The sequence below is a fragment of the Tenrec ecaudatus genome, chromosome 7 (genome assembly GCF_050624435.1).
Source record: "Tenrec ecaudatus isolate mTenEca1 chromosome 7, mTenEca1.hap1, whole genome shotgun sequence".
Classification (NCBI taxonomy): domain Eukaryota; kingdom Metazoa; phylum Chordata; class Mammalia; order Afrosoricida; family Tenrecidae; genus Tenrec; species Tenrec ecaudatus.
The window spans coordinates 125116038-125131287 of record NC_134536.1 but is presented as its reverse complement, the minus strand read 5'-3'; the positions used below and the strand labels follow the sequence as shown (position 1 = coordinate 125131287).

Sequence of the window (15250 nt, the reverse complement as noted above, 5' to 3'; positions counted from 1 at the left end):
AATGATTAAGCACGCACAATGACTGAGGGTGTTCTGGTAGGTGTAGGCTGCTGCCTGTCAATGCCCGGTGGTACAGGAAGCCACAAAATATCACTTGCTGGATGGGTGGGATGGTGAGTGGGGATGGATGGGCAATGAGTGGTGTGTGCATACACACTGCTGCTCACTGGGTGGGAAGGGTCTCAGGAAGAGGGTGTGGCGGACAGGAGTGTATGGGGGCAACTAGTAGGGGAGATACACCCACTGGTGCTCACTCGGTGGGTATAGCAGCCAGCATGGGGTTCTACGGGTAACCAGGTCTCCAAGAAAACCCTGTCACTCACTTTGTAGGCAGGGTGGCAGGAGGAGTGTACAGCGGGAGGGCGTGTGGCTCACTTTTGTTCATGGGGTGGGCAAAGCAGGAGGGTGTTGAAGGTGACTGGGGTGCGTCATCTACTCTCTGCCCCTCATTGGGTGGGGGAGCGAGTAACCACAGTATCCTGATCCTGGGTGTGACCAGGATGGGGACGTGGCAGGTGACCGTGGCAGTGTGGCAGCACACGCTGACACTGGCTGGGAGGGTGCAGCGAGGAGGAAACCACGTTCTAGATGACAGACATTTGCTAGTTTGGGTGATGCATAAGGAAATACTGAATAAGTGAAGTCAGCACAAAGGGACCACGTTGTAAATGATGACACCAAACGCTACACAAGACTAAAAGACAATTGTTATGAAACACACAATATTTACGTATTGTCAACAAGAATAACAAGAAAAATATGTGTGAGTGGTTACACAGGTAGAGATCTTTGCTTATCCATAAGCACATCTGGATATATAACATGCATACACGTGCAGCTGTTTCTGTAGGCAAACACATTCATATGCTCGTGTGTGTCGCATGTATGAGTACAGGGAAGCTTCACGCATCATGGGAAAAATCCTTTATCCTTTCATTCCATTTTCCCATGATCATTTTGAAGTTCCCTTATATATTCATACATAAAATAAATCCCACAGGGCACAACGTACAACTATTTCCCAGATATAACCAAAGACCTCCTGGAAACAGGTTACTGAATTTGAGGCTGAGGACCATGGTCTTAGGAGGCAATGAAGTCAATTTACCACAACGCCGCTCACAAATTGATGTTCGACGTCGTAGTTTGCTGAGTGACTTCTGTGGTCTTAGAAATTAGTGAGTGGCCATCAGAGATACAACTATTATTCTCAATGTATCTGGAGCAAATGTGAAAGAAAACCAACGACTCAAAGAAGAAACGCGTCTACGGGACTAATAGTCTACACAAGCCACAGCCTTACCTACCTCCAGATCAGAATAACTAGAAATGCCGCTGAAGATGCTCATTGAGATACCTTGATCTTCTCAGGTTACCATCTACCTACTAAACTTCAAGCACCTCCACATCACTGAGAGAGGCACTAATAATTGCTAGATCACCTAGAGCTAACTTATAGAAGCCATGATCTATAATATCTTAGTATTTCATTTTGTTTTAAAAAATTGTTTTTAACCAATGAAGAATACAGCTTTCCCCCAGATTCTGGATGCTTTCTCTCCCCAACTACCATGATCCAAATTCTACCTTGCAAGACTGGATAGAGCAAAGGTTGTACACTGGTGCATATAGGAGCTGGAGGCACAGGGAATCCAGGGTGGACGATAACCTTCAGAACCAAGGGTGTGAGGGGCGATACTGAGAGAGTAGAGGGTGAGTGGGTTGGAAAGGGGGAACTGATTACAAGGATCCACATGTGACCTCCTCCCTGGGAGACGGACAGCAGAGAAGGGGGTAAAGGGAGACTCCGGATAGGGTAAGATATGACAAAATAACAATCTATAAATTATCCAGGACTCATGAGGGAGGGGGGAGGGGGGAGGGAGGGGGGAACAAAGAGGACCTGATGCAAAGGGCTTAAGTGGAAAGCAAATGCTTTGAAAATGATTAGGTCAAAGAATGTACAGATGTGCTTTATACAATTGAAGTATGTATATGTATGGATTGTGATAAGAGTTGTATGAGCCCCTAATAAAATGTTAAAAATATAAATAAATAAATTGTTTTTTAAACTATACAGCCATTGTGGAAAGTGATAAGGTGCTTCCTGAAACAACAGGGAATAGAAGTGCCATATGACCCAGCAGTATCTCTGCCAGGTGTAACACCCCAAAGAAGGAGAACAAACAAGAACAGATGCTCTCCCGTGTTCATTGCAGCACAGTTCACAGGAGAAGATGCTGGAGATAGCCCGAATGCCCATTAAGAATGAATGAAGAAACTGGTACATACACACAGTGCATCCCTAAAAACCACTGAAGAAACCACGAAACATTTCATGATCCGAATGGCTCCGGAAACCATTGTGCTGAGTGAAAGTAGTCAATCGCGAAAGGGTATATATCATATGAACCCACGATTATAAGGAGAAAACCCCAGGCAAGGACAGTCTTCAGTTCCCAGGCCCTGCAATCCTCTAATGTGCTCCCCTCGGAGGAGAGGTCATGTGCCTACCTAGTTGCCATAAACCATGTATTATACCCTTATTAGATTATCTTAAAAATCACCTCAATAGAGCGCTGGTGGTTGTGCTTTGGGCTGTGGTCCACAAGGTCAGAGTTTGAAACCACTAGCTGCTTCCCAGGAGAAAGATGAGGCTTTCTCCTCCCCTAAACAGTCAGTCTTGAAAACCCACAGGGGCAGTTCTACCCTGTTTTATAGGGTTGCTATAGTTGTCATCGACATGGTGACAGTGAGTCAATACAGATGGGATTAGTTTTACCATGTTATGGAGATAAGGAGAAGACCAATTAATCCTTGCCATATGGTCATGCCAAACCAACAGACAACGCTACAAGAGTACGGTAATTAATGGACTTTACCGGGAAATTAGATAAAGAGTGGGGGAAATGTGTCTGTACAGGAGAAAGCAATTACACTTCTGATGGTGGGCAAAACACTCAATATTACTTATAGAATCACGAAAGGGAGAATATACCTAGCATTATGTTCCCAACTGGACACTTGATCTACTTTGCAACTAACCCCTGATGACCTGGGCAGCGTCCTATAGACTACAGGGACAATGAACTCTGTCCTTTGGAGGCGCACAGCATCCTTCATAGACCACACTAGAAGGACCCAAATTGGAAATCCCACTGGGCAAACTGGACTCTGAGTCATTGTAGAACTAGAGAACTGAAATATTCCCTTGAACTCTAGGCCAGAATATGCTGTTGGAAAAACAGAGGATCAGGGGGAAAAAGTGTCTTGAATCTTAAAGGCTTGTCTAAAAATAAGCAGCCATCTAATTGAGGAGTCAGCTAAGTCCAAACAGAAGCACACCATTATGCATGATTCAAGGATCATAAACAGTAAGATCCAAACCTAGAGGAGGGAATGGTACCAGTGGCTAAATCTAAACATCTGGTTTGGGGGTGCTATGAATGATAGTGGGAGTCTGAAATCCCTTTGCACTGTCCCCACATGGGTTGAGTCCCTGGTGAATCCCACTGCCCACAGACGAGGAATGTGAACAGCCCTAATGCCCGGTAAAGAGCTTCTTAGCAACTGTACGTAGACTGGAACATAACACCTACCCATTAGATCTCCCTTTGGACCCACTTTCCATTTATCCTAAATTTTTAATACCGTTTGCTTTTTCTTAGATTGAAGTCTTTCACCATTTTAAATGATCATTGTTACTGGGTCCTTTTTGTTTTGTTTGTTCCTGTCCTTATTTCATGGTTTTCCATCTAGGGAATGCAGGATTTATGAAGACAGTAACTGCAATAATAATTACCTAGGGTCTGGGGTATCAAAGGGAGGGTGGGGAAAGGGGAAGTCAATACGAATGGGCTCTGGAAAGAAGGAAATATTCCAAGTTGATTGGGGTGATGTTTGCACAACCCTCTTCAATATGATGGAACTCTTGAATTATATAATGTTCCAATTATAGCAAGATAAAACTAATATGAAAAATGGGAACAGCAATAATAATTTTCACGATGAAATCTAATGTTCATTTTAGTCATGCTATCCTTTATCTGTACCTTCCTTTTTATTGAATAATTATACATCATTGCATTTGGATATTATTTCCAAGTCATCAGTAGGTTTGTAAGCCACAAACAGACCAGCTTTGCTCAAGAAAGATACAAAATTGTCCACTAGTTTCATCTTAAATGTACAGCTAATCATCAATGTCTTGCAATTACCACTTCTCTACAGACTAATATTTCTTATAAATGAAGACCCAAAACTCCTCAACAAGATGCTGTCAACCCAAATCCATCGACATCTTAAAAAGTGACTATATATCATGAGTAACTGAACGTCATTGCAGGAATGCGAGCCTGGTTCGACATTAGAGAAACAAACAACATAATTAATTTACAATATAATATAATCTATATTAATAGAAAAGGCCACCCAATCATCTCAGTTGACACTGAAAAACATTTTGACAAAAATCCCAAGTATTTTCCTGGTAAACATACTAAATAAACCAGGAATTACAGGGAAATTCTGAAATATGATAGAGGCCTTTTATGAAAAGCCCACAAAGGTATCCAGAGCAGGAAACGAAAAGTAAAAGCTTACATATTTTCAGGTCATGGGAGCAGTTCTGTCCTAGTGGATTGCTATGAATAGGAACCAACTCGGTGGTAGTGAATTGAATATTACATATACAATCCTTCAGTAACACTAATAACCATCTACGTATGAATGCATAGACTTCAAGCTATATAAGTTGGGAAGGGAAACAGAGCAATACCAAACACTTTAAGTGTCTATTGGACCTGGGTGCTTAGAACCATCGTCTCGGGGTCACCAAGGTTCATTGGCATGACATAATCCACAAAGACAATGTATTATTTCTACTTGGGTGAGGGGCCTGGGGTCTTAAAAGCTTCTGAATGCAAGTCATGGTGTCTACCCATCGGGAGCCCATTCTTCAAGCCCTGGAAAGGCTTTGCTATGTTTGAAGGACTTCTTCTGATTCCTTGTGAAAAATCTGTTGTCTATATATCAAAAAAAAACTTTCTGTCATCAAGCTGCTTCCAAATTACGACTGGGTCCAGTGCTGAGTTGTTAATTCTATTCCATTAGTGTATGTGTCTTTCATTAAACCAACACCAAGCTATACTGATTACACTGGGTGTAATTTGTTATCAGGGAGTGTAAGACCTCCTGCTTTGTTCTTTCTCTTCCATATTACTTTGACTAGTCAGGATTTCTTTACACTCTATAGGCCTGTGGTCCTTAGCTTTTTCATTTCAGTAAATATTTGCATTTGGATTGCATTGTATCTTCAGCTCATCATAAGGAAAACTGAAATTTTCACTATATATTAGGATTTCTGATCCATGAAACATCCCCAAATGAGATGTCGCTCCACTTTAGTAAGTCTCCTTTAGTCTCCTGTAACTATATTATATTTTTGTGGTACTTATTTTTGGTGGAATAGTATCAAGTATTTTCGTTTTCATCTTAGCTCTCTTAAGTATTCTCCAAGTTTCCTTAGAAATTGGAATCTCAGAGATTTGGGAGGAACATGCTACCCTGTGTAGAATTCTTTGGTACATTGGACAATCGAACTCGGCGTGGAACCCAGGTGGAGAACAGATCAGCAGAGTGCATTACACTATCATACATATTAGAACGATGATTAACGCTTGACAAATTTACTAGAGAATCAAATACTATGAAATTCTGGTGATTGGAAATCCAATAAAAACAAATAGGCTAACAAATTTACGCCCTCCGGTGCCCAGAGCTTTGAAAGCTAACTGAAGTACAAAACATCGACGACAACTACAGATCTGCTAAGCATGCAGCGGAAATGGAGTTCATCATCATGGGCAATCATAGTGCCTATTAAATTTGTAAAAACTTTATCAGTAACTTTTACAATAGTCGAGTATTATCTCTAATTTGGATAGTGGTTTATCACACAATTGTACCGCACCTTTTGTCTTTTCCATTTACTGGGGTATTAGTTAAAGACATACACTTAAAAAAAATTTTAACTCCAGCCATTAACATTTAAAAATTAACTTCTATTTCCAAAACAGCAGTTGCTTAATGCATCCTATTTTGTAATTCATATAAAAAAAAACGTTCACCAACATTTGTGCAGGACATAGCTGTTGATTTTTAACAGAGATTTCGATAAATTGAGGGCAGCCACTGGAGTGTCACATCTCCTGGTGTCACATTAGCTTGGGCAAGGCCTGGCCAGTCCCTTCGCGCCTCCACCCCACTCCACCCCCGCCTCCCGCCCCCAATCAATCTCTAGGCAGTTTGGGCAGCCTGCAGGCGGGCCTGTGGAAGGTGAGGTTATAGACAGATGGTGGCGACAGAGTCAAGGGGTGCGGTCTGCACTTTCCCACCTGCTTGTAGAGTCTCCAGACGGCAAGCACGCCCCCCCCCCCAAAGTCCCACCCCCAAACTCTACCCCCAGTTATGTCAATTCCCTTGAGATCCAGTGGGGGGGGCAGAAATAAAACAAGAAAACATGAACTTCTCCGGAGAAACCAAGGGCCCCTGATCACATACCTTGATTCTTGCTTTCTCTATAAATTCTAGAGGGGCCTTTCCAAATTCAAATGCAGCTCCGATCCAAGGAATCCAGCCCCCGATGCACGGGGGTCCACGGACATTCTTCCACTGGAGCAGCAATAAAAGAGCAACGCAACCTAGGATTATACTCATTGTTGGGACAAACAGGTCCATCTTTTTGTCCGGCGCTTTCCGAATCAGAACCGGCCACGCGCTGTGGCGCTGGTCTTTGCTCCGCCCTCTAAATTAGCGCACGGGCTCAGCTTTGTGCGGCAACTTCTGCCACTTGTTCTCCGGGACTCCGTCCTCCCTTCCTCGCCCTTTAAACGAAGCCTCCTTTCTCTAAACTCGGCCCACCTCGCAAACACAACCCCCGGCCGGGTACCCGCTGGGGACGCCGGAGGGCTCTGTTGCCATGGAGACGAGGGCGCGAGCGCGCCCAGCCAATCCCAGGACGCGGCCCGGGAGGCGTGGCGCGCGCCGAACTACAAGTCCCAGAAGCCTCGCGGGCGCCCGCTTTGTTTCCCCGCGGTCGGCTGCGGGGGCGCCAGTCCGCTGGAGGCTGGGGCAGCTGGGCAGAGCTGCAGGTTCCCGGGTTCGGGCCGAGCGCACCGTGGGCAATGGTGCTCGCCTGGCCACTCGCCGGTTGAAGACGGACCGCCCTGGCAGGGTGACAGCGTGCCAGGCCATCAGGGTGCCAGCAAGAAGGGGTGCATTGTCGTCCTGCTCGGCTGCTGAATGTCCCCACGGGAGGATGAGGAGAAGCTTTTGCCGCTCGCCCAGAGATGGCCTCGAGCGAGCAAATTCCTCCTGTCCGGCTGCGCAGCTACCGTGGCCGAGCTAGGTACCCGGCCGCCCCACCCCTGGGGCTCCTCCGCCAGGCGCCGCGGGCCGGGCGGGATGGGCAGGAGGGCGGTTTCGTCCCAGGGTGTGTGCGGCCAGGGGGGCTGCGCCCTCTCCTTCCTTCCCCACCTGCCTGGCAGCTGTGGCACTGTGGGCCCGAGGCCAGCTTGGGGAGGTGGAGGGGTTGGAGGGCAGCGGGGTCTTTCCCTTCCAGCTTCGCTGAATGACTTCCCCCCCCACCCCACCTCCCTCCCAGAGGTGTGCTCCTGTGCCTGACTTCTCAAGCTGCCCAGCCTCTGGGCATTTTAGGCACCAAGCCTCTGGAGGAGCGGTTCCCCCATTCTTGAGGATGACCATAGTCCGCCTCGCCCTTCCTGTATCGTTGCCCCCGAGTCCAACTTGTGGACCCATCTCTTGGCACTTATTCATCTTTAGCTTATTGAGCACCTGCTTAACAGGGGCTAGATGCTGGACCCCCGACTCCTCTATCATGTGTTTACCATGTAGAATTCCGAAAGGTCGTTAATGTGGGTTTCTAAGGCCGTAAATCTTTACAGGATCAGAAAGCTTCATCTTTCTTCCCTGGATCAGCTGGTGGGTTTGAACCACTGACCTCGCCCTTAACAGCACATCTCGTAACCCACGACACCGCCGGAGCTTAAGGAAGGGTACCCATCAATTGCCACGGGATTAGAATTACTGTAATACAAGAAACCGTGGGTGTCTATTTGATAAGAGCCAAGTTCGGATCTTCAAGAATTTCACAGGCTGGTGGAGAGACTGGCAGAGACGTATGATTGCAATGTGCTGTTTGCTCTAATGAAGGTAGTGTTAGGTTCTCGAAGAGCTCAGGGGAAAGGCAGCTCCATTTGCCTGCACGAGAATCTGAGAGCCCTTTGACTCTCAGTCATAGAGTGCAATGGAATTCTGCTGACCTTGCATGAGCAGGTGGAGTTTTTGCCAGAGATTGAGTCCTTGACTGTGTACTTAACCTTGCTCGCATCGTTTCTTTCCTATTTTTTAAAAGCTCTGATGCATTATCTTCTGAAGATGTATAGTCTTTCCTGTCCTAAATGAGTTTTCCTGTCTAGTAACCTCCGCATGTGATGTGGCCCCACCCTCTGGGTCATCCCCTGCTCCCTTCTGGGCTTTCTGTTTTTCCTTCTACCCACTTCAAAAACTGACTGAACGATTTGGAGTTGTTTATTGTTTTTACTGAGGGAAAAAAATACATCAATGCTTAAAAAGAGAGAGAAATCACTACTGTGTGTTCTTTTGTTTGAACTGATCTGCTCCCCCCAGCCCCCTCTCGGCTCAGTGGTTTTTGTAGAGAAGGTTCCACTTGTTAACAATGCCTGAAGAGGTTTGTGGGTGTGTAGGGAGATAGGTGAATCGAAATATGGGATGGTTTCAAACACATGGATTGGAGATCAGAGCCTGAGTCCTTATTGTGAATCGGATTTATTTTGAGAAATGTGTCCAGTGCTAATGTTACCATTAGGTGCTGTCCAGTTGGTTCTCTGAGAGCAGCTCTAAGTACCTACAACACTACCCAGCTCTGCAACGTCCGCACAGTTGTTCTCGTGCTCCAGCCACTGTCAACCCACTGCATTGAGGGGCTTCCTCTTTTCCATCAACTCTGCATCCCCAACAGTCTCTCCTATCATTGCTTTTAATGAGCATCCTGGGTGTACTTTTCCAATACAGATGTGTTTGTTCTTTAGACAGCCCTTCAACTTCTTTCTGTTCCAAGGTTAAAGGATCTCTTTTTAATTCAAGATGTACATAGCAGGTAAACATGGTATATTCAGTGTTGTTTTCAGTATTCATAACTCAAATGCACCCATTCTTTAGCCGTCAGCCTTCCTGATGCCTCTTCAGCCTTCAGCCTTCCTGATGCCTTGTAAAGCTTTCACAAGCATATGAGGTGACTGAAAATACCCTGGCTTGAGTCAGGCACACCTTAGTCCTCAAAGCAATGCCACTGCTGTCTAACACTTTAGTGAAGGCAGTATTGCATATCTTAAGAGTTTAGGGAAAAGGCCGCTACATCTGCCTGCAAGAGTAACAGAAAACCCAAGAGACCCTTTGACTCCTACCCCCAGGAATCCCGAATTTACTTCTGACGACTTTGAACAGGCAGATAGTATTTCTTCCAAAGGATTGGCAACAGATTTGCCCAACACAATACAATTCTTCAACTGTATTGCTTGACTGCTGATCCACGTAAAATAAATTACATGGCAACAATCTCTTCTCTTTTTATCATGACATTGCTTCTGGCCCAGTGGTGATAATTTTTAAATTTTATTTTATGTTGAGGTGGACTCTAGTATAAAGGTTATCGTTTGTGATCTCCATCATAAGTGCTTCTAGGACTCTTGGCTTTCTGTAAGCAAGGTTGTATCATGCACATCTCACAGGTTCTTGTGGAGTCTCTCTCCAACCTGGTGCCATACTCGTCTTCAGACCGTCTCATTTCTTGGATTATGTGGTCAGTATACGGACTGAATACATTTGATGAAAAGATACAACTTGACTTACACTTTCCTTGATGATAAGCCATGATGTTAACTCTGTTTGGCATGAACAAGGCCTCTTGGTCTCTGTATTGGTTACACACTGGCACCATTAAATGGACTGGAATTGCCATTCTTCTCAATGCTATCCTAAATGTTTTATGATAGATGCAGTTGACTATATAGCAAAACACACAGACTTCTAATTCTTAGAACTCTTCAAGTTTCACATACTAATAAATCAATTATTTAAATTATTTATATACCAACCATTTGCTTTTTAGGAAATGGACAGCGGTATAGTGAGATTTTGCCAAAGCCCACGAAGATGATTGAATATTCATAGCCTTCCAATCTTAGAAAAGGCACGACTAAGATTTTTTACTAGGGGTAGTCACTGAGAAAGCCCAGGTAATCTCAGTCTTGTTGATAGACTCATCAGAATGTGGTTATTTCGATATTTTGAACACTGTGTATAAAATTCTGAATTTGATCTCCTTTCTGTGGGTGACTTTAAGTTTACTTCCTTCTGTTCCAAGGTTAAAGGATCTCTTTTTAATTCAAATTGTACATAGCAGGAAAAAATAATGTGTTAATTTGAGAGAGCCCATGAGAATATCATATATAAAACTTTGGTGCTGGAAAACAGCTTCGCATATGCCTTAAGAGAAGGAATACTGTGTGTGCCACTTCTGTAGAACTGAAAACACTGTAAACTCGATGTACTTTCTTAAGGCTGGTGGTGATTCATTTGTGTAGGAAAGTCCATGAAATTATAAAATTTCAGGTTTTCTGTTTGCTCACATTTACATCAATGCTATTGCCAATACAAAGGGCAGATTAAAAATTATATGCATCTTTTTTAATGGTGCAATAAATGGGCTATCACTATTAATGGAATACGTTAAACTGTTTCCCACTGGAAAGCAAAAATTCAGAACTAAAAGCAGAAGCTAAACTAAATTTCATATGGAAAGAAACCAAGACTTATGAACATCCGCACCATCACCACCCTCCTGTGAATTAGATCTGTAGGCAGGAAGCCAGGAAATGTCTTTGTTAACCCTCTCCCTGGCGGATCTTAGGTGTCATCCACAGTTTGAGAGCCACTAATCTCATGGAGGGAAATAGTACAGCTATAATTTGAGGATTTTTTGTGTGTGTGTGTGTGTGCTTCTCTGACTATTGTGGGGTCTCCCCCCCCCCCCTTGCTTTGTGTTTTGTTAGCAACTTTCCCTCTGGATCTCACAAAAACTCGACTCCAAATGCAAGGGGAAGCTGCTCTTGCTAGGTTGGGAGACGGTGCAAGAGACTCTGCCCCCTACAGGGGCATGATGCGCACTGCCCTGGGGATCGTCCGCGAGGAAGGCTTTCTAAGGCTTTGGCAAGGAGTGACCCCGGCCATTTACAGACACGTAGGTATTTATCTTGATTTTCGCTGGTAAGTTTGTTTAGAGGTTCTGTGTTTCTCTCCTTGAGGGTTTGTTTGTTTGTTTTACTTTTGTGTCCCCAAACCATCTTGTTTTTCCCAGCTTATATTCAGGGTATATCAGGAAGAGACAAGTAATACCATGAGAAAATGTTTCCTTACTTAGGAAGGATTGGCGTTGATTTTTAGAAAGGCACACTGAAGTTATTTCAGGATAAACTGTCTTGATGGGATTTTAGTGGTTAAGAAAAATAAAAGACACACACATGGCTTAAATATTAGCTATTGATAAATTTCAATGACCAATATAAACCCATTTGGGTGAAATTGCTTCCAATTCAGGAAGACCCCCATGGGTTACAGACTACAATGCCTCCATAGGGGTTGGTTTGTTTTCTGTAGCACAACTGGGTGGGTTGGAACTACTGATGTTGGAGCTAGAAATTGAATGTAAACCATGCGTGTCACCCAATGATAAATATAAAAGCAAAAATATCAAACTCACAGCCATTGAGTCGATTCCAAGTTATAGTGACCCTGTAGGACGGGGCAGAAGTTCCCCTGTGTTTCCAAGTCTGTAACTCTTTCAGGAGTACAAAGCTTCATCTTAGCCCCAAGAAGCAACCAGTGGTTTGAACTTCTGACCTTGTGGCTAGCAACTCAGATGTGTAACGGCTACACCACCAGGACTCCTGGATAAATACAGAGAGTTATATATGATTCTACGTCTCTGTACGTTGGCAGTTGTTCCTAATTAGAAGTTTACATTAAGGAAGAAAAAGGGTGACAATAACATTTTGTTCTTCTTTAAATATATTTAAAATGTTATGTTCCTTGAAAGTTAAAATATATTACAATATATTTGATGCATAATCATGAAACGGTCTCTTAAATCAGAGTTCCATCTATACCTGCTCATGTAATATTTCACATTTATAACAATAGTGAAACATCCGTCCAACTACATTACATGATAATAATATATATCTAGTTATTAACAAACCTGGAGATGATAGGCAAGATTAACATTGAATGTTATACTTGAAGTTATGTGTCAATTTTGCTGGACCATGTTTCCCAGTGATTTAACAGTTATGCAATGAAGTGGTCTTCTATTTTGTGGTTTGATGTAGTCATCCTCCATTTCCACATAATCCTGACATTCGTATAATGGCTTGGAATTGGGAACCAAACCTTGTGGCTAATTGAGGAGGGGTTGTACTACTAAGAAAAACATGGATAACTGACTCATTCGACTCTGGCAATAGAGTGAATGCGATTTAAGTTCTCCAGACTACTCAGCTAAGTAGGTAGCCAGTGTTCCCTCCTAAAGGAAAATAGTGGTAATCCCATAACAAACGGAGAACATTTTCCTGTTCTGCTTCCAGAGTGATATTCTCAGGGTCGGGATATTTAGATGATGAGACTCTTGATCAGAAAAGTGCCCATACTAATATCCATCCGCGCAATATGCTTAAAGCTTCAGCTACTCAGATGAGTAACTTAGAGTATATTCTTTCAGAACTACCCAGAAATATAAAGAGTTGTGGGTGCTTTGTATGTATTTTGTTATCGTACTCAAGCATCCAAAAATTTCCAAGGAATTTCCTTGTAGGAATACCATGTGCTGATTTTAATGTTTATTTTTCTCATTCATGTTTGATGCATTTTCTCTTTGGCTTCTCGTTGTTGTTTTGAGTTTCGTTGACCATTATGAATCGGTTTACAGTTCAGATGCATTCCCTATGCTTGACACTTGACTGGAAAGTGGCATCTGTGACCTCTTCAGCGAAGTTACACTTAGTTATTCAGCAAGATGCCTACTGTGCCAGGAGCTCTGTGGTAGGAGGACGGATAAAGACAGGACAGGGACGCTGCCTCCAGGAGCTCACGGTCTGATGGAGAGAGAAACAAGAAAATAAGTTAATTTCTAAACAAATGATACCACTTCCAAGCAAATAATGTTCTTTGGTTTGAGTGTTGGAGGACCAGGAAGAGATAGCCAAGCAGAGAGGAGGGGAGGCTCTGTCATAGAAGATGGGATGGTGAGCAGCGAGCTTTTAAAGACAGGGCACATTGAAGTCAGTGCCAAGCAGCAGCATAGAGAGGGGCTTGAGAGAGAAAGTCAGAGACAGAGAGACATGGCCAAAAGCAGAAAGTCTTTTCTATTTTGTTAAACAGAACACTGAATCCACCTTTCTCGTGGTGTGTTTACGCAGTGTATTCTGGAGGTCGGATGGTCACGTATGAACATCTCCGTGAGGTTGTGTTGGGCAAAAGCGAAGATAAGCATTATCCCCTGTGGTAAGTTTTCTTTTGAAGATAATATGCAAATCCCCCTACCCCACCCCCGCAGTACATCAATGTTTACCTACTAGATGTTTGTATCATTGTGCGTTTGCACCAAAACCAGCTCAAGTTACAGGCTTAAGATTCAAATAATGGGCAGCTACTGTGTGCTGTATCTATCAGCTGCATGTATATGTCCTGTATTTAATATTCTAATATTAAACGAAGCCAGCCAGCCACCTTCCTTGTTCCTCTTCCTATGGAGAAACGTCATGTCCAGAAATGGCCTCAACCGCCTGCTCTTCTCTTGGACAGCCTGGGAAAGCGGTCTTCGCTTTTAGGTCTTCAGTCTTTTCCGTGATAAAAGGAATATTTACCATCCAGCTTTTGTGTCTTGTAGGGCTGGCTAAGATGATGAATGCAAGCACGTGTCACGTATAAAGTTTGTAACAGTGCGCCAGCTTGTGGCAAAAACAGCGCGCCTCTCTTGCCCCACGCACCTTAGTCATCTGACCTCGCTCCATGCGACTTCTTTTTGTTTCTGCAAATGAGGAGGGACACGAAAGAGGTAGAAGAGATGAAGAAGAAAAAAGAAAAACGAGGGAAGTGATGTCAGCCATCCAAACAGATGAGTTTGAAAAATGTTTCCAAGAACGGAATGGCAGATTTGACAACTGTGTTGAGTGTAATGTAGAGTGCTTTGAAGGTGATAAGGTTGTTTTGTAAAAATAATTTAAATACATAGCTTTGAAAAGTAATTCCAGTTTTGGAGGGTACCCCATTGTATAGCCTTGGGAACCATCTGGAGAATATTCTACTTTGTTCCTGTAGGGTGGTGATCAGCCAGAATCAACTCAAGGACAATGAGTAAGTAAACCATGGCCCATAGAACTAGCTAACACGGAAGGCTGCACGTGATGCAGTGGCAGGGGTCATTCTCAAGATGCGCACAAACTATCAAATGTAATTTAGTGGCACAGAGTGTGATTGCAGGACTCAGACTGCCTGGACGTATATCTTGGCACTACAATGTTGATTTGGGCTGTCCTGGTACTACTCTATGCCTCAGTTTCCTCATCTGCAAGGAGGGTGCCAAAGGGTGGGCATGAGGATGACATATTTTAAAAACACAGCAAGGTCTGATACAGGAGCATTCGGTGAATGCATTTGCATACCTGTACTGGGGTAGGGAAACTAGCCAGAGTCGCTCCTTCAGAGCAGGGTCACTGGAACTAGGGGTCAGAGACACGCTGGCGGTTTTCTTTATACACAGAGGTGCTCCTTCCCTTATTATATGAAAAGGAAATAATGTCCCATAACCCAAGAGGTTATTGCAATAATTGAGGTAATCAATTATCGGAGCCCGCCCTGAGGCAAGAACAGAATGCAGAAATGGAGAGAAGATAGATTCAAAACCCACTTATTAGTCCAACTTTGATCCCTATTGAATCAGGAGCCAAGGTCAGCAGTTCGAAACCACCAGCAGCTGCTCTGTGGGGTACAGAGTTGGAAAGGCCTGGATGCAGTAAGCTGGGAGTTTCCTACCTCTTTACTTTGGGAAACTACTACAGGCCCAGAAACCCCAAGGAGCGCTTCTGCCCTGTCC

At 43.8% G+C, this 15250-nt stretch overlaps 2 protein-coding genes across 2 annotated transcripts in view; one reads left to right on the top strand and one right to left on the bottom strand.

Moving 5' to 3' along the window:
- Positions 1-6934, bottom strand: part of CYP39A1 (cytochrome P450 family 39 subfamily A member 1) — a 74350-nt gene extending 67416 nt beyond the window's left edge. The window contains exon 1 of the mRNA XM_075554083.1: positions 6562-6934. Coding sequence (XP_075410198.1) covers positions 6562-6738 — 177 coding nt within the window. The 5' untranslated portion in view covers positions 6739-6934. The remainder of the gene's footprint in view (positions 1-6561) is intronic.
- Positions 6935-7133: 199 nt separating this feature from the next.
- The window catches only part of SLC25A27 (solute carrier family 25 member 27), a 28243-nt gene continuing 20126 nt past the window's right edge, over positions 7134-15250 (top strand). The window contains exons 1-3 of the mRNA XM_075555003.1: positions 7134-7408; positions 11154-11345; positions 13575-13659. Of these exons, the coding sequence (XP_075411118.1) occupies positions 7303-7408; positions 11154-11345; positions 13575-13659 (383 nt within the window). The 5' untranslated portion in view covers positions 7134-7302. The remainder of the gene's footprint in view (positions 7409-11153; positions 11346-13574; positions 13660-15250) is intronic.